Raw genomic sequence first — 22,762 nt, 5'->3', positions numbered from 1 at the left:
TTTGGTCCTTCTGGAATCTGCTCCTAGTTCTCCCCGTCCCTCTCAGACCATTCTGTGCTTCTGTTGCGGGCTCTTCTCCGTCCTTCTACCCTGACTCCCAGCCGGCCCAGAGAACTGGGGAATCCTCGCCTGTTCTCTCTAGGTTCATATTCCTAGATGCAGGCACTATTGAGCGACTCTAGCCCCCCGTCTGCTTAACATCTGCCTTCCGTTCGTGCTTTGACAGTTCTGAACTGCTGGCCACTCTCATTTAGATTCCTGCTGCTGCCTTTGGGGTAGGTGGCATTTTGCTTGATAAATGAAGACAGGGTTAGAAAGCCTGAGGAGTTTGCTTTAAGTTATGCCATGAATGGGTAGTAGACCAGCAGCTAACCTTGCCTCCCCTACTAGGCTATGAATTCACTTCAGTCTGGGACCATTTTCTACTCATCTTTCGTTACCTCACAGAATCTGCTCTGTAATTATCGAGTAGACTCTGAGAACATAATGTGTTCATTCTCTAATAAACTGGAAGTAGATCATGTCTTCTAAAACATAAGTACATAGTGAATAAAATAAAACCTATGAAGACGTTTCATAAGTAGCCTAGACATAGGGATATGGTTCTGTCCTAAACAACAGGTGGAAAGTTGGAGGAGAAGGGTGGGGAGCCAAGGGAATGCAGAAGGGCAGAATTGTACTTTAACTTAAGTTCCTTGTTTTATTAAATATTAAATAGGTTGAAAAAAATTAAATGATTAGGTATAAATAATTTAAAATGTCTAGATTTTAAAAAATAGAGCTTTGACATCCTGATTATGTCCCTACCCAATGCCACTCTACTTTCTCTTCTCTCCTAGAATTAAGCAGTATTGTAAATTTTTGTTGTAGTTTTGTTTAGTTTTGCCACAAATATTTCTATTTGTATAGTGTTTTTGCATGTCTTCCAACAGAATCTTTACAGATATACATACCTACATATGTGTTCTAGCTATGCATTTTTCACTGAACATTATGTTCCAAGAGATGTCTCTGTTGATGTATGTAGCTGTACTTCATTCATTTTGCTATTTGAGAATATTTTACTGCATATCTGTGCTTCTCCCCTCCCCCATTCTATATTTAATGGAGCTTTGGATTATTTCTTCTTCTGGTCTTAACAAATAGGACTCCAATGAATATACCTTTACGAGCCTTTTCTGGTTTATTTGATTCTCTTTGACTTAAACCCTCATTAGCTGTCACTTTCAAACCCTCTGAGAAGAGTTTGTGAATGACCTTTCCTTTTGTTGTGTTCTCCCCTTCCAGTCCTACTAGGATTCATTTGAACAGCATGGTGAGTTAATATAATTCTATTTTTTCACTTTTAACTGTAGATCAAGAAGCTATTCCAGAAGTCGCAGCAGAGGATGGTACAGCAGAGGCCGCACAAGAAGCCGGAGCAGTTCCTACCGCAGTTACAAAAGTCACAGGTGAGTGTGGGAACCCCACCCTACCGTGGTCTGCATCCTGTCTGCTTTTCAAGGCCTGCACTGGCCAAGTGGGGGAGCTGTTGAGAAGGATCCTGTCATTGCTAAATACCAGACAGGCCTATTGTCTCGTCTAGTTGTTTCTTTCTAGGAACTGTCAGAGTCTCACTGGCTGTCCTCAGGATGTGATCTTATCAGAGTGAGGAAGGAGAAGCAGCAGAAATCTTTTTTAAAAAGGCCCTGCCCATTTTCTCCCCCCACCCTACTCCAGTATATCATCCTTGACCTCCGTTCACATCTGTAGTCACCTCTTAGCTTGGGTTAGGGATTGGGATAGGAGGACTGATTTGTTAATAGGGGGCCACAGAACCTGTGCAGACTTCCCCTGCCCGTCCAGTTAGAGCCTCCCCAGTGACTTTGGTTATGTGCACCTCATAGAAGAATCAAAGTTAATCAGAATGAAATCCAACATGCTTTTAAAAAATCCAGTATACTTTTGATAAGTGAAATAAATACAGCTACTGGATTTCATTGTTTTTTTCCTTGATGGCAAATAAGTGTCTCGATTTTTGATATAACGTGTCCTGACTCACAAAATGATGGTCCCTCATGTGATTCCTATCAGGACATCCAGCAGGAGCAGATCCAGGAGCAGCTCGTATGACCCCCACAGTCGGTCCAGGTACAGATGGGGTGGGGAACCACCTATGGGGGCAGAAGTGAAAAGCTGAATTTCATAAAACCTGTCATTCCCTTTTAAAAAGTGTTGTAGTCTGTTGAAAAATTGAAACACAAGTATTTGTCTCATGAAATCATCTCTATCTACATGAGGCTTTTTTTGATGGCTGTTGGCCCATTGTACTCTAGTGTCAAAGTGACAATCAATGTCCAGTTGTAATGGCAGGTATTGATTGAATATAATGGCCTAAGAAGATCCACCAGATTCAATCAGACTAAATCAGTGTGTTAACTTTATGATATTTTTCAATGCAGAAAAGAAATGAACATTTTTCTGTTGCATGTGGTAAGCCTCACTGGGGCCCTTGTTAAATGTCTCCAGTACTTGCAGATGTGCAAGTGCATGTGCAGATGTGCATGTGCAGATGTGCCCATGTTGTCAGAGAACACTGAGGAGATCATAAAAATAAATGGAAGCCTGTGAGTATTTGAATGCGGAACTTAAGTGTGTGTTGTTGCTGTTGAAGCAGGTCCTACACTTACGATAGCTACTATAGCAGGAGTCGGAGTCGGAGCCGGAGCCAGAGGAGTGACAGTTACCACCGAGGCAGAAGTTACAACAGGCGATCCAGGTGGGTCTTCCTCCTTCAGGGCGCTGCACGGTACTGTGGGTATTTGGTGTGGGAGGTGGCGAACAGCTCGTAGAAGAGAGCATAATCGTCTGAGGTCAGAAATCTTTCTTTCTCTTAAATTTTAGCAACCCACAGGAAGTGGCTTTTGTATTAAGGGTTGCGGGTCAAGTTTGTTGGTTGTTGTTAATATTTGAATCTAAAATGGATTTTGTAATATTTATATTCCCTTGGACACATAAATAGAGCTTTGACATCCTGATTATGTAAATGTTTTTGGAGGGAGTAAAGAGAGAAGGCTGCATAGACCGTGTCCCACTCCCTTAAATGGGGCCAGTTGCTAAAAAGAGCTAAACCAATTTATTAGTTTTTTAAACTTAAAAAAAAAGTATACTAAAATGTCATCATTGGCTTCAACAGCAGGGTTGAGGCGTATAGCATCAGTTTTAGTAAAAATATATTTATATAAATTACAGATGTTTATAGATACTACATTTTATAGAACTGTTTGGGCTGGTACTGCCATACTCTTTATGGTGACTTTTTGTAATGTCCCTTTCCTGGTCACTTTTGGTCTTACATTTCCCCCATCCGTTGCAACTGTAGTCTGTGATCCTTGTCTAATGTCAGTGCGATGTAGACCCCTCCCATTTTGAAACTCTTGAAGGGCTCCCTGCTGCCCAGAGGGGCAGGTTCAGGCTCTTCAGCATCACATTAAGGCCTGTCTACCTTCCAGCTCCAGCGGGGGATTTTCTGTCTTTCCTCCTTTAATGTGCTGGAACCTCTCCTTCTGCCTAGAGATACGCACGCCTCTTGAGATGGCCAGCTTCCCACCTACCTACCCTGTAGGTCTAAGCTGCAACCCACTGCCCCAGGGGGCCATCCTGACTGATAACCCTGAGTTATGTCACTCCCGCCTCCCCACAGTGTGGCCTGTTTGTCTTGTCCTCTATTCTGTGCGGTCCTTGAGCCCCAGGAAACTGTACTGTGTTTGGTCTACTGTATATGTCTCTAGCATCTAGTAAAGTGACCTCCTCTAGTATTTTTCAAAATAACTGGTGACCGTTGCCAGGTTCTCCAGATGCACTGTCCCAGTGGTCCTGTCCATGCCTGCCCCACCTTCACCCTCATTGGGGTCCTCATTTTGGTTTCCATATTTTTAATGAGTCTCTTCTTGTACCTTTTTTTATCCCTCGCTTCCTCTAATTAAATATCAATACTCATTTTGGGTAACATGGAAAATTATTCTCAATTGCACGAGTGGATTTTAAGTAATTTCCCAAGATGCGATGTTTCATCTTAACCTTGGTATTACTGCCATCTCTCATTTAAAACATCTTTGAAAAGTCTGCACTGTTGTTGCTGACAGGACCCCACTCATCCACCCACTGTGCTTTGCCCCATCAGTATTGCTTTCAAGCCACTTGTATCAAAAAAGAAGCTTCAAGAGGAATTCAAAGGGTTGAAGTTAAAAGGTGTCTGTATATTTCTTTTGTTATACAGGAGTTGTAGATCTTATGGCTCTGACAGTGAAAGTGACCGAAGTTACTCTCATCACCGGAGCCCCAGTGAAAGCAGCACATATAGTTGAAAATGTCCCCTTTTTTGATACAAATTACATCTTGTTTGTAAATATCTGGTAACTTAAAAGTTTAAGAAACTTAATGGCATTCTGTTGTTCTATTTCAGTATTAGAGATAAGTTTCAAAAATAGGCACTTCTTAATTGTTATTGTCCATTTACATGTGCACAGAATTTAAAATACAGATATGTCTCCTAAAAATATTTTTATGCCACATTTTACAGTAGCCAACTATGGAAATGAATTTCATTTTCTTGAATCAAGAAGTCATGAAATTTAAGTATAATTTGCAATATTATTTTAGATTATTTCTTTCCATCTCACGTATTCCTTAGAATACAGATTCTTTTTGCCCGTTTTTCAGGTTTTAGCCTATATGCTGCCAAGCACAGAACTGTGAAGAACTGGTAAAGGTGGCCAAATATTTATATACCACTTACACCGTCTTATACATATGTGCTCTTAAAAACAAACCACCCAGAATTGTTACTGATGGTAGCCAGGAGTCTGAGGCAGTGGCTCTGGAGTTCTTAATTCCTTCCTTCCTTCCTTGGTTGTTATCAGAGGATCAGGAGCGTGGTCATCATACAGCCCACCGTCTATCTGTACTACTCCTGCCTGGTGGGTGAGGTTAGGAAGAATAAATCAGCCTTAACTACAAATACCTGGACTGTGTCTAAGGCCCTAACGTTTTATGTGCTTTGTAATACATACTCTCAGAAGTTTAGATTGTAAAGAACAATTCTGTTCCAGTTCCTGTTTTGGTGCTCGGTACCTTTTGGTGCCTCTTCAAGTATACGTCACGTTAGAATCTCAGAGGAGAGAGAAGTGATTTTTTTTTTTTTTTTTTTTTAATTCGCTGGTAACCAGGCATGGTTCCTTCTTCTGAGCTGTATTCACTTTAAATATCTGGAGGGTCTCTCTTAAGCTCCGTTGTGGCCTAGGGTCCCCTGGAGCAGGCAGGATTGGCACATGGTGTCGTGTGGCCCCTTGGGGCTGTTGCACACAACTGGCACGCGTGCCTCTGGAAGAGCGGATTGACGAGTAGACTTCTGAGTACCACCAGAACCTCATTGCCACCATCCTGGAGACATTTTGGGGGGCTTTTAAGTCTTTCAAGTAAGAGGGATCTGCCCCAACAGCAGCTGAACTGTTCTAAGCACCAGCATGTTTTTCCTCTTTCTACTGTGACCCACTCTGACTTAGTGATGCTCACAAGACATGAGTAAGTCTGGGACAACAGGGGAAGAGGGGTACAGGACTGCACAGACGACAACCTTTTCAGCTTTGGGTGGTTCCTCCAAAAGTGATTTGACCTGTAAAAACTGGTGTGTGTGTGTGTGTGTGTGTGTGTGTGTGTGTGTGTTTAATCTTTTGAGTTTTTCCCCCAAGTGTACTTAATCACCTTAGTGCCAGTTTAAGCCAGTTATGCAGAAGAAATTCATATTGGATGTTTGATGTGGAATTCTGCACACCCTACCCAGGCCTTGCTTGGGGTACTTGAGAAGTGGGAAAGAACCCTCAGTTGGAGGGATCTGACAGCCCTTGATGGGTGGAGGGGTGACCTTGGATATTTTAAAACCATCACCCATAAAAGGTTCGTAAACAGGGTTAAATGGTCAGCTGTTCGCCAGGTTGATAGACAAGAGTACATTAGGAAAAAAGGACCCAAGTCAACTAGACCTACTTCCTAGTGAATGCAGAACAATATGTGATTCATGTGAAGGGTTTTCCAAAAGTTGCCTGTAATACTCCATGGGAAAAAAAACTACATTCAGAACTCAAACAGAAATTGCCAGATCTAACTAGGTTAAGAAAAGCTACCCTTGGACAATACTGGTTTTCTCTTGCCATGTAACAAATTACCCCATGCTTAGCAGCTTAGAACAACACCCATTTCTTAGCTCACAGTTCTGTAGCTTGTGAGTCTGGCACAGTATGGCTGGATTCTCTGCTCAGGGTCTCTCTCATGAGGCTGAGATCAAGCGTCAGCAGGGCAGCATTCCTTTATGGAGACTCTCGGGAAGAATCTCCTCCCAAGTTTATTCGGTTCCTTGTTGGTTGTCAGCCAGAGACTTCTCCCTCATCTCCTGAAGGCTGCTCGCGCTCTTCTTGACCGTTCCCCCTCCATCTTCAAACCCTCAGTGGCCCATTATACTTCCCATTTCTCTGGCTTCCTCATCATTTTTAAGGTTCATGTGATTAGATCAAGCCCACTCATCAAGTCTCCCTATTTTCATGTCAGCTCTGCCATAGAACACAGCATAATCACAGGAGTGGCTGCATAGGTGCAGGGTCCTGGCATGGGGGTAGAAGCAGGGGTGCAGGTGGGGGCAGGCTGTTCTAGAACCCCACCTAACCCAGACAATAACTGCCCACTGTGGGGAAGTTTCATCCCAAAAAGGTGGGCCCTAGAAGCCTCAATTGTTTCCTTCATGGAAAAGAACAGCCCTCAGCCGCCGCATTCAATTGTGTGTTTACTGAATGAACTACAAAAATAGCTTTTCTGCCTAGAGGGGATTGTTCTGTATTTTAAGTTATTTTTTAATAAAATTTAATTATGTTGTGTATTGTGCTTCTTAATAGAAAATGTATTATTGGACTGTTTTTGTAACATCTTGTTTACTGCAAATGAAACATGATATAGCTGGTATTGTTCAAAACCTGTAGGAAATACTTTTGTACATATCGGCAATGTCTAATTTGTATACACTTCATTTAAATGTTCCTAAAACTTGAAAGGGGGACCTTGTAGAAATTAAAATATATACTTAGTCTAAATCTGCCTGTTTCATCTTTATTTTACTCATCCAGACTTCAGATCTCTCTGAAGCGGAAAAGGAACCGTGGGGTCTCTTTGCTGACCCAGCCAGTAGAGAGACTTCATCTCTGCAGCTCATTTCCATCCTGTGGCTGAGTGTTCGTGGTGGGGCGTGAGGTGGAGCTGGAGAGAACCTCAGGCAGAGATGGGGATGTTCAGTACCCAGAGAAGCGTTGATGGTGCTTGGTCTCGCTTCCCCTGCAAACTCCACATTTCCCCTGGGCTTTGTGGTCATTCAGCTGAGGTGACCTGCCTACAGATGCCTTTGCTGAGGAGGGACGGGTCCCCTCTCATCTGGGAGCTGCTGCCTCGGGATAGCACACTTAGCTGTCCGCACCCCGGACAGCCTCCGCCTTCCCGCCCTGACAGTGGTTCGCTGAGCACACGGCACTCGCTCCTTGAGAAAGCATTCATGGTGATATTTTTAGTGTCCACATGAGAATTTGCAGGGCAAGTACAATTAACTTTTTTCTCCTCAGAACTCAGAGGAATATGTATTTTCTTAGTGAATACAACATAACCTGTCACAGACTTGCAGAGATTCAATTTTCAGAATTAACGGTAGACGCCCAAGTCAGAATCCCTGACAATAGTCAAATCTAGATGCACTAAAATTTAAAGAAAATTTCAGTCTTTTTGCTGTAGGGGAGTCCCCAAGTGAGGTTCCTTTTTAGTGAGCTCCAGCATTCTGTTCACACTCTGATTCTGTTCATGTTATCATTCTGATAATGATCGCTTTGATCAGCTGGGCGGTGCTGGAGGGAAATGTGTCAAGGACTTTGGTCTGGCTGTTCTGAATTAGCTGGGCATTAAATAAGAGGTAAGAGAATTCAAGAAATATGCCCCTATCACAAGTGACACTGAACACTGGCTTGGCATCACTGTTGGGGAAGGAGGGGAAGCTGTAGTTGGTGCAGAGAAACTTGCTGAGCTAGTGATGCAAATCAGCTGGCCAGGTGAGGCTTGGAAGCCACGCCTCACAAGCCTACCTCACTCGCTGAAGAGCCTGGACTCGAGAGCGGGTTTCTAGAAAGAAGTCCCAGGAGAGACTTGGGAGAGAATGAGTTGGAACACAAGCTGAGAGGAATCCTGGGCTGGAAGAAGTCCTTGGGTGCGGGGTAGGGGGTAGGGGTGGGGAGGGGAGGGCACACTGCCAGGACACAAAGGAGGCAGGAGGCTCTACTGGTCTGTTTAGAGGTTTTGGTAGAGGCAGTGCTTCCTTGCCCCTTTCCCCTCCCCCTGTAAATCACCCGGCCACCGTGAACTGTGCCAGTCTTGAGGCCAAGTACTTCTGCCTCGTGGAGACCCTGGGCCCACCATTCATAGCTCCACAGGCTAGCCTGAGCACTGTTGGGTCTCCTCAACTGGCCTAGAGCCCCAAGGAAATAAGTAAAAAAGGAGTGACCCGGGGCTGCAGCAGAGACACCTACATTCCGCCTCTGGAGTCCTGACCCTGAGCCTCTGACTGCTCTGTGTACTAAGAGGACTTGGATTGCCCATTGCTTGGCTCACAAGCCCTGAAGGAGGGTGTGCACAACGGGCGCACTGGACGTGGAAATTGGTGGTACCCGTCCCTTCCCAGTCTTGTCTGGTGAGGAGCTGGCCTACAGGGGGTTACCCAGGTCCTCCTGCAACCAGCATCTCTACCAGCAGGCCAGGTTCCCAGAGAAGGGGGCTGAGAAGGACCCCACTAATCTCAGTGCCTCAGGCCTAATTTGATTTTATTTTGAATTAAGACCTCTCTGGCAACTGTTCTACGGTACAGTCCTTAAGAGATTTGAGCTAGGCCCACACTGCCTGGGTTCAAGTTCTACTCTGTCAATTCCTAATTGAGTAACTAGATAACTTGCTTGACCTTTATAATTCGGCTCCTCAAATGAAAATCTGGGATACCAAGCCTCCTCCTTAAAAGTAGTGAGAATTAAATGCTCAGAACCAAGGATACATCAAAGGTCCAGGGACGCTGGCCCCTGGGATTGCCTCCAGGAGGAGGGTAGGAGCCCACAGGTTTCATGTGGAGGGTCCCTTGAACCAAAAGGGTGGGAGAGGATCCTAGAAGCTTCTGGGGAGGCCTCGAATGTGAATGCCAAGGCCATGATGTTTACACAGCAGGAGGGAACTGGGCAACCTGCCGGTTTGAATTAGGCCCCCACACCCCCAGCAGCTGTAGCCTATTAGTGTGGTGCTCAATGGTGGCAGAACACAGGAGCAACACCCCCAGCTCCACACCCAGAGCTCCATGCTCTCCAACCCTGAAGGGACCGGAGTCAGCCCCTAGCGGGTAGCTCGAACCCTACCATCCCACTGACTTAATGCTGTGTTGTCCCCTTCTGTTCCCGGACACTGTCCACTCTACTGTCCTATCGCAGCTACAGCAGGTATACAGCCTTTTGCCTGCCTAAGGAGGCTGAGTCCTGGGCACACATGCATGTACACACACACACACACACACACACACACACACACACACACCCTAATCCCACCCTGGGCTGTTTATTATTTCTAGGCTCAGTAGGGGAGAGTCTGGTGTCCCCAGGCAAGCCTGGGAACTGCCCTAACACAGTTTGGGTCTGTTTCTCCTCGACACGGGACAGAAACCAGGCTAGATGCTTCGGGAAGTTATGAGGACACCCATGAGCTGACCTCTCAAGGCAGGGGCATGGCTTTGCTGACCTTGCCAGCACCCAACCCCAAGTGTCCAAAGGATCACCCAGCTCCCCACCTGTCTCCACAAACTGGATTACCCTTGGGGCCTGGGATTCTGACCTGGGATCGTCCTTCCCAATAACCCAGTCCAGAAAGCCTGCCTTGACCAACATTGAAGTGAAGCGCCCAGGGCAAGGCCCTCTCCAAAGCCAAGAGCAATTTTGTCATCCCTATCCAGCCAGCCACTCCCACCCGACAAGAACCTTGACTCTACCATATCAAATCGCCTCTAGTTGCCTGCAGATGGTATCCTGTCTCTGCTCTCCTGGCCTTTGCAGGGGCCGTTCTCTGCCTGGAGTACCCCTTTTCTCCCTCTGCTCTAGTTAACTGTCAGTCCTCAACTCCTGAGTGTACCCATTTGAGCTGACCATACTGGGCTTTTCAAACGGCCCCTTCCTGCCTGGTTCATGGGACCCAAGTGCCAGCAGCCTCTCCCAGAGCTGCCTCTGCCCTTGGGGCTCCCCTAGTAGATGGGCTAGAGACCAGAGAAGCAAGAGGGGAACAGCTGTGGTCTTCAGGGACATAGACCCCTGTTCCTCCTCTTCTCACCCCAACCTCCAGCCCCTCCTTGGCTTGACTGCTGCAGCAAGACCAATCCCAAAGAGGCCAGCAGCCCTACCTTGGTTATGTAATGCTGGCCACGCCCCCTTGCCAAGCCTTGGCTGGAAGTGGGCCCAGGAGTGTCCGGAGCAGTCCATACAGCCAGGCTCCTTCTAGCCCTCGGGGGAGGCCACTCTCTCCCAAACTCTCCTTTCCCCAGCTCCTGACACTGGTGCCCAGCTACGTGATTTGTCCTGCTCTGTAATGGGTACACAATCCTTCCCCTGTCACCTTCCAGCTCACTGTGGCTAGAATAGAGGACGAGGCAGAAAGCAGCACTGGGGGTGACAAGTTTGGTCAGGCATGCAGGCCACTCTGGCCTGGGTTCAGCCTGAGGCCTCCAGGAGCTGGACTGGCTGTCTGTGCACTTACCATGGTCACAGAAGTGAGGGATGTCTGCAGTGGCTCCTGCTGGGGGCATGTCCCCGGCTGTGCCCCCACTCTCCTCCCACGCCCTTATCCCCCAGGGGCCCTCCCCACGCTCCATCTAGCTCTGTGTGTTCTTCCCCTTCATCTTGGCACTCTTTTGGTCACCCCCATCCGTGCCTCTGAGATGTCTTCTCCTGGCCCTGGAGTCAGGAGGCCCTTACCATGTTACAGGGCAGACCATCAGACTTTCTGATGGCGCCTGCCTGGGATCTTCACCTCTGTTCCATTTCCTCCCCTGGCACCCAGAACCAAGTGACTCTGAGCAGGCCCTAGAGTCCCTGCCCACTCAGGAGGAAGATGGCATCCCCAGGGGCCCCTACTCCAGCCAGGCAGGGGCTGCTGTGTAAGCACATGGGCCCGTGTGCCCAGAGGGGTGCGGGGACTGTCGGGGCGAGGGCACTATCAGAGTGACCAGAGATAGGGCAGCAGCCAGTTTGGGGCGGGGTGGGGGGCACAGGAGGGCATTGGAATGATAACATGGGCCACACGAGTGGCCCACAAGAGGCTCCCTCTCCACCCTGGTGGCTCAGCTACCACCTAGGCCCTGCCAGGCCAGCGCCCTGTGGTCCCCACCCTGCCGCCTGCTCAGGCTGGCAGCGCTCCTTTGCAGCCTCCTGCCAGCACGGCTTGCCCCCTGCCCCCACTGGTGTCCATGCCAGAGCAGCATTCCGCCGGCCTAGCTGCATCTCCCCAGCAGAGGCTGAGCGGGGAGGCTACTCAGCAGTGGTCGGGTCACATGGGGGAGGGGTGCAGCGGGGCCCCCCGGCCTCTGGCCCTCACTCCGCTCATCTTGCCTGGGCCCGCCACCTTCAAGGCTTGCTTGCTGCTGCTGTAGTCTGAGTTCTTGTATCTCCCGCCCTAGCGAGGGCGCGAGCAGCCAGAGGAGGCCACCAGGTAGGTATGGGTCAACCAGCACAGAGCAAAATGAGCCCTGGGCTGTCTTGGGCTAGGGGTGGGGGGCCGGGCTAGCTGGAGATCCCAGACTCACCCTCAGGTCAAAGCGGCCCAGGCCAGAGGGTGGGGGTGGTGAGCGAGGCTAGGGTACGGGGGTTCGGTCTCTCAGCTTGGGGTCGCTCAGGGGAGCAGGTGGAAGGCTTTCGGCAGCTAGTTGGGGAGTGGGCGCGCCCAGCTTCCCGATTTCAGGGCCGCCTCCTACTCCGACCCCGCCTCTGTGGCGCTTCTGGAAGGCACCGAGATTAGACTCTGGGACGAACTTCCCGGCAGAAAGGGGGCTCGGCGCAGGAGAGTGAAGCCGGGGCCCATCGGTTGGGATGGGAGCAGTGAGACCCGGCTGGGGGCCCCGGCGGCCCGAGGCAGAGCAGACTGCGGTGGAATCGCGCACACCACGCGTGTCCGCGCCCCCCGCCGGCACGCAGGGCGGCCTGGCCCTTTAAGCGTCCAGACGGCGGCCCCAGCTGACGCGCGGGCTCCAATCGGCGCCCCGCGCCCCCCGCCCGCCGCGCCCGAGGCTCTGGGGCCGCAGCTGCTCGGCGGCTGGACTCGCCGCGGCCCTGCGCCTCCGCCCGCCCGGCCGCGCCCCCGGGGGCCATGGTCGCGGGGCCCTGCGCGGGGGCGGCCCCCAGCGCGGCGCTTCATGGAGCGGCCCCGGCCCGGCCGCCGGGGGCAGCGCGATCCCGCGGGGCCCTGTGAGCCCCCAGCGCCACGGCACCATGGTACGCAAGGCCCTGCCTGTCCCCCCGCTTATCCGCCCACCTGCCCACTCTGCCCTCCCGAGCGTACGGCCCGCCGGCTCCGGGTGGAGGAGTTGGAGGGATCTTCTCCCTCGCCGCGTCTCCCCGGCCCCTTCTCTCGGGTCCCCGCGGGCCAGGAATGCGGCTCTGTGGCGCGGCCCTCGGCGGGGAGGGGGTTAAATTCCTGGGGTGGGGGCCCGGGCGCGAGAGGCCGAGGTCTTACTCGGCACCCGCGGAGGGGGGCGCTTCTCTGAGCCTAGGACGGCGCCGCCCTCGGACTGGGTGATGCGGGGGAGGGGGGAGGTCGGATTCCCGCCTGGGCCTTGGGCCACGTGGGCGCTGGAGCCGCCCTGCCTGGGGATTTGGGGCGACTGGGCCAAGCGGGGTGTGTTGGGGCGGGACGTCCTCAGCTCCTGTCCAAACTACTGTGTGACCTTGGGGCAGTCCTCTGCCCTCTCTGGGCCTGTGTCCTGGGAAAGGAGTGGGGCCATGAGTGCAGAAGAGGCTGGCACAGATACCCCCTCTCCAAAAGGAGGCGCCTGGGAGTCATGAACCTATGCCCCCTTGCTCAGTGTGGGTGCCCCCCTCCCCACACCGGGCTGCGGGGCAGTAAGGATTGGCGTGGGCGTTTGGGAGGTGGTGCAGATGTCTGCCCAGGTTTCATCCCAGTGCCTCCAGGGAGGCACTGGGGCAGGCTAGGGAGCCTGTGGGGCTTCATGGCACAGAGACAGGGTACCCCTTCGAAGCAGAAGGCTCTGGCCCTGGGGAGCAGTCAAGGCAGGAGTCCCTGGCACCTGGCCTCTCCCCACACCACCCCCGCCCCCAATGTCGCTTGCAAATAGAGTTTGAGGGCTTGACACCCCCTGGCAGTGGGAGCCCAAACCACTCCCCTGTTCTAGCATCTCAGGTCCTCCTGGGCTGGACTTGAGGGTGGGGTGTATGGCTGCAGCTGGCCCCCATGATAGGGAGGCATGTGTGCAGTTTCAGGGAACTCGCCCATCTGGCTGGGATGGGGGGGGGGCAGTGCAGCTGGTGGGCCTTGCATGGGAGCTGCCAGGCGGGGTTGCAGGGGGACGGTGAGCCCTGCTGAGGTAGTTGATGGGTTATGGACTCCCAGCAGCATGGGTGTGCCATCAAGGAAGTCCAGTCAGGGTGCCTGGTGGAGACTCTTGGGCCCCTCCATGGTGCGGAGTGGCACTGGCTTGGGGCTTTCTGGCATGGGAACAGAGTCTTTGGGGCACCCATTATTCTCTGAGCTAACCCCTCCTTCCCTGCTGAGATCAGGGGGCCCTGGCACCAGATCTGCGCACAGAAATGTCAGGCACTGCCTTTTTTTTTTTCCCCAGTGCCAGGTAGGCACTGGGGGGCATTCTTTGATGGGAGACCAGAGAGGGCTGGGGGCCCTGCCTAGGATGTGCTCCCCTCAACAGACCTGGCTTGAACGGGCCTTTATCCAAGCCACTTCTGCCCCTGTCTGGCCCCTGGTGGCCCTTAGGGGCCCCGTCACAGCCCAGGTTGCACACTGCTCTCTCATGGACCTGCAGGTGGCGGGGGTAATGGCGGGGTCCCGGCAAGCACAGCTGGTCCTCTGAGTCAGAGGTTCCCCAGATGCCTCTTCCTGCTTTTTCAGGCATCAAATGCCAAGAAATCCATCCATGGGGAGGGGTGTCCAGTCCTGCCCAGCAGGGAAGGGCTGGCCTTAAGCAGAGCTGGGAGTCTAGGAGCTCTGCCACTGCGCACTGTGCGACCTTCCCCATCTGTTCTGAGCCTCAGTTTCCCCATCTGTGCAATAGAGTTTGGTCCCAGAAGATGAATCAGAATGAGTCAGAGGAGGGAGGTGGGAGGGACTTGGCACCATGTCCCCGTTAGATTGGCCCGGCCTGGATAGGCCGGCAGTCCTGAGACAGAGGGGGCAGATGGGTGGCTTCTTGGCCGAGGGGAAGGAGGCGTAGGAGAACTCAAGGGAGGTAGCGTCCATGGTCAAGAGTGGCCAGACGGGGATTGGAGAGCATCGGGTGGGTGCTGCTGGGCATGGCTGGGTGTGCAGTGGTGGGGTGGGGGGCCAGGAACAGATCTGGAAGCAGGTTGCCCCTGAGGCTCTTTGAGGTTCATCCTGAGACCCCAGGCTGATTCTCATTCAGGTGACTGAGAAGGTGAACCCAGATATCACCTCCCCCCTCCCAGCCCAGTCTGGGCCCACCGCTGCTGCCCCACCAGTGGAAGGACTAGCATGGAGGGTTGGGGTGGGCTGTGGATGGACGGGCTTGCAGGGAAGGTGCTTGGGGGAGAAAACCTGATGGCTCTGTGGCAGTGAGGCAAGGTATTCCTCACATATAGGAGGCTCTGATCCAGCTCGACAGGGCCTAAGGATGGCCAGAAACTGGACCATGCAGGCTTAGTCCAGCCAGGCAAGTGATCCATAGATGGTAACTGAAAAACTCTGCCCTGGACCCGGGCAAGGGAGTGGGCAGCCTGCTTCTCAGCGCTGGCTATCTTTTGGGAAAGCTGCTGTGGAGGACCCAGGAATGATTAATTATTAATTAATTATTTAATAAGGACCCAGCCCTTATTCTGGACAATTCACAGGGGCTGGTTGTGGCTCAGGAGCCTGATAATCTGACCCATCAAACTTTGAGGGCCTCTCTGGGGCTCCAAAGTCCCCAGGTAGTGCAGCTTCCAAGATGGGGCCATCTCCGAGCCTCTGTGCCTGGACCACACCTGACCTGGGCTCTGGGGTTCTAGAGGGAAGAGGGTCTAGGGCAGGCCTTGGGGGCCTCCTGTCTCTAAGCCTGGTGGACAGAAAACACAGCAGTGTCCTTCTACCTCCACAGAACCCCTGTGTGAGGGGGAGATGCCAGCAGCCAGGCCTGAGGCTCTGGGCAGCAGCCTGGCCCAGTAAGGAAGGGCTGCCTAGATCCCACTGGCCTCCTCCAGCAGGGCAGGAAGACCAAGGTCTGGGCCTGGATTTCTTCACAAGAATTTCTATCCCTGCAAAGCCTTAGGCCCAGGCCTTGAGGCCCCACTGCCAGTGAGGTGAGGGGTTCCTAGGTACTATCCCTGGGGCACAGTAGTAGCCAGAGGCCAAGCAGTGAGCCAGTGAGCCTTTCATTCTGGAGGGGCCTGGGGTCGGGCAGGCGTGGCTTTATTTGTGCATGTGAGGGAGAGAATCCGCAGAGCTCAGGAACTGCTGAAGGAATGCTTGCTTCTGGGGTGGACCCCTGGCCCCAGTTTGCCCGGACTGGCCCAGTGTTAGCATGGAAAGCCCCTAAGTCCCATGCACTCTGGGATGCCAGTGACCCTCGTCCCTGTTCCTTCCTCTTCCCTTCTCTTTCCCTTCCCTGCCCAGGAGGACTTCCTGTCTCACAGGGAAGAGCTGGACGCCCAGAAAAGTTAACCAACTCACTCAGGAGCTGCCAGTCGTGATTGGAATCTGAGTTCTGAGGGGCAGCTGGCTTGGGCCCGAGCCCTGGCTCCCCGCGTCCTGGCCAGAGCTTCGGGTCCTTTTCTAGAACACGGAGACTGGAGTGTCGGGCAGGCTGCCTCCTGCACAGTGGGCGCTGCCCGGGTTGCTGGCCTTGACCTGACCTGTGCCCTCTGCTCCCCCCCTCCGCCCCTCGCAGTTGCTGGTTGAGAAGACGACAGACTCACCGGCGGCCGAGTTCTCGCTGGTGGAGGACGTGGCCCTACACTTTGCCTGCTTGATGGGCCGCCTGAACGAGCAGCGCCTCTTCCAGCCCGACCTCTGCGACGTGGACCTGGTGCTGGTCCCCCAACGCAGTGTCTTCCCGGCACACAAGGGCGTGCTGGCTGCCTACAGCCAGTTCTTCCACTCGCTCTTCACCCAGAACAAGCAGCTGCAGCGCGTGGAGCTGTCCCTGGAGGCGCTGGCCCCCGGTGGTCTGCAGCAGATCCTCAACTTCATCTACACGTCCAAGCTGCTGGTCAACGCGGCCAACGTGCACGAGGTGCTCAGCGCCGCCTCGTTGCTGCAGATGGCCGACATCGCCGCATCCTGCCAGGAGCTGCTGGACGCCCGCTCCCTGGGCCCCCCGGGCCCCAGCGCCGTGGCCCTGGCCCCGCCGGCCACCGGGGGCTGCACCCCGGCCGCACCCCCCTACTACTGCGACATCAAGCAGGAGGCAGACGCCCCGGGCCTGCCCAAGATCTATGCCCGTGAGGGCCCTGACCCCTACTCCGTGCGTGTCGAGGACGGGGCCGGGACTGCGGGGGGCCCGGTGCCGGCCGCCATTGGGCCGGCTCAGCCCTTCTTCAAGGAGGAGAAGGAGGGTGGTGCCGAGGAGGCCAGTGGGCCCCCGGGCAGCCTCTGCAAGCTGGAGGGCGGGGAGGGGCTGGAGGAAGAGCTTGGGGGTTCCGGCACCTACAGCCGCAGGGAGCAGTCCCAGATCATCGTGGAGGTGAACCTCAACAACCAGACTCTGCACGTGTCTACGGGGCCTGAGGGCAAGCCAGGCTCCACCACAGGCCCGGCCACCATGGTGCTGGGCCGGGAGGACGGGCTGCAGAGACACTCAGAGGACGAGGAGGAGGAAGAGGAGGAGGAGGAGGAGGAAGAGGAGGAGGAAGAGGAGGGTGGCGGCAGTGGAGGGGAGGAAGAGGAAGAGGAGGAAGAGGAGGGTGGCAGTCAGGGAGAGGAGGAAGAAGAGGAGGAGGAAGGGCACAGTGAGCCAGAGGAGGAAGAGGAGGAGGAAGAGGAAGGGCACAGTGAGCAGGATCAAGAGAGCTCAGAGGAGGAAGAAGAGGAGGAAGAAGGGGGGGAGGCGGGGAGCAGGCAGGGGCCAGCAGGGCGGCGGGGCAGCAGGGCAGAGCCCCCTCCCCACAGCCGCATGGCCACGCGGTCTCGAGAGAACGCCCAACGCCGAGGCCCCCCTGAGCCCGAGGAGGCCAGGCCTCGGGGTGGGAAGAGGCCCAAGCCTGCTCCAGGGGGAGCCCCTGCAGCGGCCCGAGGGCCACAGGCCACTGACGGGCTGGGGGCCAAGGTGAAGCTGGAAGAGAAGCAGCACCACCCGTGTCAGAAGTGCCCTCGAGTCTTCAACAACCGCTGGTACCTGGAGAAGCACATGAACGTGACCCACAGCCGCATGCAGATCTGTGACCAGTGTGGCAAGCGCTTCCTGCTGGAGAGCGAGCTGCTACTGCACCGGCAGACAGACTGTGAGCGCAACATCCAGGTGGGCCTGGGGGGCTCCTCCTAGGGCGGGTGGGGCAGGGCTGGGCTGGAGGGCCGGAGGCTGGCCCCCCAGGGTCCTGCTGCCTGCCGTGCCCAGACACACTTACCCCTGGCCCATGGGGCCAACCTGGGCCCAGGGTGGTGAGCACTCAGGGGAGAACACCAAGGAGGGCTTCCTGGAGGAGGCAGCTAGACCTGGGCTTTGGCACATGGAGACATGTGCAGATGGGACAGGAACAAACAGTACTCTTGGCCAGAGGGGCAGAGGGGAGGATGAGAGGAGGGAGTTGTCTGAGTACTTGAGGCTGATGGATAGCCAGCTCTGAGGAGGGGTGAGCCTGTGTTTTAGTAAATACTAAGGCTGCTGGAAGGCCATCAGGGCCACCACGCATAGTTTCTCAGGCTGGGTTCCGCACAGAAGCCCAGACGAGGAGGGGCAGGGTTTGCCCGGAGGGGGCGCCATTTCCACTTCCACAGAGGCTGAATAGAGCAAGGGGGTGGCCCGGAGGAGGAAGCCCCTGCTGTCAGCTCTTTGGAGATGCCAGCTGGCCTGGGCTTGGGAAGAGGGATTGGATGAGAAATTTGGGAAAAGCAGGGGCTGCCGGGGCCAAGCAGGGGGGCTGGGCTGGCTGCCAGGCCTCGTTGGCCTGAGTGTGCGCCAGCTCTGCCTCCCAGGGTGCAGGCAGCACAGGGTCCGCCAGGCTGCTTTTTATCCCTTCTGGCCACGAGGGGGTTGTGGGGGCAGCAGGTAGGCGAGTGCTAATTGCCTGAGCTAATTGCTAATTGCAGTGCCCTGTGGAGAAAGTGTTACCTGGAGGGTTACCTGGTCTCCTGCCCCGCCCTCCTGCACCTGTTCCCACTTGCCTGCCCGCTGGGCTGCCCTTTGTCTCTCCACTGCACACACCCGAACCTTCCTTTCGGAGGGGAAAGCTGCATGTACCTCTTCTGACCTGGGCACCTTGACCCGAGTCCAGTTCTGCCCCAGTTCTGACCTGTTCCAACCCTCTGGAAGTGTCTTCTGTGGGGATGGGGAGGACAAGAGGAGGAGGGGAGCATGGCCCCTGGGGTTCCCACTACCATCCCATTTCCTCATGGGACTCAGGACCCCTGCCTCTCCCCACCCCAGCCAGCACTTTGGCACCTCTCTCCTTCGGGATCTCCAGGGTGTTGGGGCATAGGTCCTGGCAGGGAAGAGGCCAGATGTGGGATCTGAGAAGGGCTTCTCCATGCACTGTATGCAACCTCCTCACACACCGTGGCCCTTCGGCCAGTTATGTGTTTCCCCTTGGTAGACAGGTGCCTTGTTGAAATGAGCACGGAGTCAGAGCTTCCTGTATAGGGGGTCCCTGACCCGAGTCCAGTTCAAGGGTAAGGAAGGGCCCCAGGCCGTAGCTCAGGGTAGGTGGGCATCTTTTTAGGGAGTTACTATCCCCAACTCCCAGAATGTCAGATTTGGCGGGCTGCTGGACATCGAGGGCTCTCCCTCCAGCACAGTCCACGTGCAGAAACTGAGGTCCAGAGAGGGGCAGATTGTCCCAGGGCACACAGTCCTGACGAAGGACCCAGGGCCTAACATCCTCTCCCTTTGCAGTGTGTGACGTGTGGCAAAGCTTTTAAAAAGCTCTGGTCTCTCCACGAGCACAACAAGATCGTGCATGGCTATGCAGAGAAGAAGTTCTCATGTGAGATCTGCGAGAAGAAGTTCTACACCATGGCCCATGTGCGCAAGCACATGGTTGGTAAGTCTGGCCCTAGGAGGGAATGGGGTCTGGGGTCAGAGCTGGGCCAGCTGCTGGTTGTGCTGGGAAGGACTTCTCATCCCAGGGCAGCGTGAAGGTGTGAGGAGGCCCCTCTCAACTGGGAAGCCTGGGAAAACTTGTTGCAGTAGCAGGTGTGACTTGGATAGGCTCAGAGGTTGGGGCTACCATGTACGGTTGGGCAAGTTGGACACTGAGCAAGCGTTCCTGGACAAGATGGAAGGGGGCGCCCAGAATCCAGCTGGCACACTGCTAACCAGACTATGCATCTTAGCATGGGGTTTTGGCCACCAGGGAAAGAAATACCTTTTCCTAAATTACACAGAATGCCTTATGGGCTGACACAGGCCCTGTCTCAGTTTGATGACAACTGTGCCTCTCATTTTTTTCTCACCTTACAGCCCTTATAGGCCTTCAGGCTCCTCTGAATGAGGAGGCCCCCACAAATGTGTGCTGGGCTCCTCCTCTGTCTTGGGATGGCTGTCCCTCCCCTCTAGGAGGGTCTGACTGGCAGTCTGGTGTTAGAGTGGCCCTCCTTTCTTTGCCAGCTTCCGGTCTGGGGCTCAAGAGAGGTGTGGCCCCGGGCCAGGTCTTACCCCTTTCTCTAGCCTCCTGGGAGCTGGGACCCTGGGGTGGAGGTCCAGGCCAGGAGTATGTTGCATAGCCCAGGACTGGTGGTCTTCCTGGGCTCAGCTTCCTCAGCTCTGAGCTGTAAGGGGAACTCTCTGGCCCCAGTCACTTCCTTGAAGAGTTTGTTTGTCTTCATCTGTCCGTGGTTTTGGGGGGAACACAGCCATTCCCTCTGGACTACCTAGTGTCATCCCCTGTAAAGCCCACCTTTGAGGTTCAGTACCACTCCTGGCCTCTCTCCGTAGAAGGACACTCTGAGGCGCACAGAGGCAGTGCGGAGAGCCAGTGGCGGGGCTAGGGTCTGAGCCGAAGCCAGTACTGCTTGGGGTCCTTGCCCCAAAGTCAGCCCCAGGTGCTAGACCAAGGCTCTGAGGCAGACCGTGAAGCAGAGGGGCCTCCCTGGAGGCCCAGTATGGGAGGTGGCTAGGCAGGGATCCCCTAGGAGCGGCCGTGGAGGTCACTCTGAGACATAATGGCCTGCCCCACAGCCCACACCAAGGACATGCCCTTCACCTGCGAGACCTGTGGGAAGTCCTTCAAACGAAGCATGTCTCTCAAAGTGCACTCACTGCAGCACTCTGGGGAGAAACCCTTCCGGTGTGAGGTGAGTCCCTTTCTCTGCCTGCCCCAAGGGCCACCCTGGACCCTCAGGGGTCAGGAGCAGCAGCTGTTTCACAACCAGGGAGTTGGGGGCAGTGGAGTCCAGGATTCAGAAAGAGGGGTGGCCCCCTGGTGTCTGTGGCCCCCACCTCCCACAGCGTTCTGACCCCACCACTGCCCACTTGCCCCCCTCCCACCCCCACCCTCAGCCACCCCTCCCTGACCCAACACCCACACAGTCAAGGTGAGCCCTGCCCTTGGTCTGCCACCAGGCAGGGGACAGACTGTCTGGAGAGGTCCAGAGAGGCACATCTCAGGCAGAGCAGCAGGCTGCGGGGTGGGGGGTGGGAGAGTCGGAGGGTGGGGGACGGTGTTCCGACAAGGAGCAAGGATGGGGGGCCGTGGCCTTATGTAGGACGACTCCCTCCATTCTGTGGCCTTTTCCCACTTCCTGCCTTCCCTCCGGGCCTGGGCCCTGGCCGCCCTTAACCCTTCTCTGCCCCTGCGCCCCCTGCCCCAGGAGCCCCTCTCCGTGTGTGTCCGCCCTGGGCCCCTAAGTCCCCGCAGCTGCTCCCCAACTTGCTGCTCTCTACCTTGCGCCTGGGCCTCACCCTCCCCCCACCGGCAGAACTGCAACGAGCGCTTCCAGTACAAGTACCAGCTGCGCTCCCACATGAGCATCCACATCGGCCACAAGCAGTTCATGTGCCAGTGGTGCGGCAAGGACTTCAACATGAAGCAGTACTTCGATGAGCACATGAAGACCCACACAGGTACGCGCACTTCCCAACGGCGGGGTGGGGGCGGAGTGCAAGGCTGCAGGAGGGGGGCTCCCCCCCCCCGCCCCCCTCCCCGCGCTGCCCCAGGATGCCTGCCTGCGATGGCCCCAGCTGCACCCCTTCTCCACTCCGGGCCTCCGTTCACTCTTCTGGGGGTGGGGGGGTGGGGGGGTGCTCAGCGCCGTCCTCCGCACCTCTCCCTGGGCAGGGAGGCCCCGCGGGTGCCGGGGTGCGCCGACTTCTCGGTGACGCCCCTCTGCCCGTGTCAACGCCCAGGGGAGAAGCCGTACATCTGTGAGATCTGTGGCAAGAGCTTCACCAGCCGCCCCAACATGAAGCGGCACCGGCGCACACACACTGGCGAGAAGCCGTACCCCTGCGACGTCTGCGGCCAGCGCTTCCGCTTCTCCAACATGCTCAAGGCGCACAAGGAGAAATGCTTCCGCGTCAGTCACCCCCTGGCGGGCGACGGCCCCCCTTCCGGCCCCGGCCTGGCCCCGGCCCAGCCTCCCGCGCACACGCTGCCCCTGCTCCCGGGGCTGCCCCAGACCCTGCCTCCCCCGCCCCACCTCCCGCCCCCACCTCCACTCTTCTCTACCACTGCCACTCCCGGTGGGAGGATGAGCGCCAACAACTGACTGCGGGAGCGCACACGCGGGGTCTGGAGGCCCGGGGCCGCCTCTGGGAGGGACCCCAGCCCGCCCCTCCTGCCTGGGGTTGGACAGCGACACTGGCCACCCCCATCTCCAGACGTGGCTGGACCTGTGCCGCTTGAGGCCCCTGACCATGGGGGTGTGCAGGCTGGTGGCCCCCTGTGCGGGGTAGGGGGAGCCTCACTCCCAAGTGCCCCCCCTTTCAGTGACTCCTTGAAGCCTTTGCCTTTTCTTTTCTTTCTTTCTTTCTTTTTTTTTTTTGGAAGTGAAGGAAAAAGAAAAGAGCAACCTGTTTGCAGCACGCCCTCCAGGTGAGGGGGTTGCTGGAGGCCGGCAGGTACAGCAGGGAGGGAGAGCCTGGGAGCAGGTGTGATGGGTCACTTGCCTGAGGCCTGAGCTGGAGGGTGTTGGCCAGGCAAGCCCAGGTCAGCTTCAGTGGCTCATCTCAGCTTCCCTTGTGCCCCCTAACTTGCTCCCTCATCCTGGAGGCTGTGGGGAAAAGTTGGGGTGTCAGCCTCCCTGGAAGGAGTCATGGATCCCGTCTGAGGGCTCTGGACACTGAGGCAGGGCT

General features: G+C 55.3%; 2 protein-coding genes across 6 annotated transcripts in view; both read left to right on the top strand.

Moving 5' to 3' along the window:
- The window catches only part of NKTR (natural killer cell triggering receptor), a 59,056-nt gene extending 51,938 nt beyond the window's left edge, over nt 1–7,118 (top strand). For 4 of the 5 annotated variants that reach the window (XM_032861074.1, XM_032861076.1, XM_032861077.1 and 1 more), the window contains 4 exons: nt 1,356–1,451; nt 2,074–2,130; nt 2,654–2,758; nt 4,259–7,118. In XM_032861074.1, coding sequence (XP_032716965.1) covers nt 1,356–1,451; nt 2,074–2,130; nt 2,654–2,758; nt 4,259–4,346 — 346 coding nt within the window. In that variant the 3' untranslated portion in view covers nt 4,347–7,118. The remainder of the gene's footprint in view (nt 1–1,355; nt 1,452–2,073; nt 2,131–2,653; nt 2,759–4,258) is intronic. The other variant, XM_032861075.1, reaches the window with a different exon arrangement.
- A 5,226-nt stretch (nt 7,119–12,344) lies between these two features.
- ZBTB47 (zinc finger and BTB domain containing 47) lies at nt 12,345–22,422 on the top strand. Its single transcript, XM_032861073.1, has 6 exons — nt 12,345–12,566; nt 16,205–17,773; nt 19,364–19,511; nt 20,648–20,763; nt 21,388–21,532; nt 21,815–22,422. Exons 1-6 carry the CDS (start codon nt 12,564–12,566, stop codon nt 22,174–22,176), a joined length of 2,343 nt encoding a protein of 780 aa, XP_032716964.1. The 5' UTR covers nt 12,345–12,563; the 3' UTR covers nt 22,177–22,422.
- Nucleotides 22,423–22,762: the final 340 nt, after the last annotated feature.

Source organism: Lontra canadensis, unplaced genomic scaffold (assembly GCF_010015895.1).
Source record: "Lontra canadensis isolate GAN:19392208 unplaced genomic scaffold, GSC_riverotter_1.0 scaffold20, whole genome shotgun sequence".
NCBI classification, from domain to species: Eukaryota; Metazoa; Chordata; class Mammalia; order Carnivora; family Mustelidae; genus Lontra; species Lontra canadensis.
This window is presented reverse-complemented; position numbering and strand designations above follow the sequence as displayed.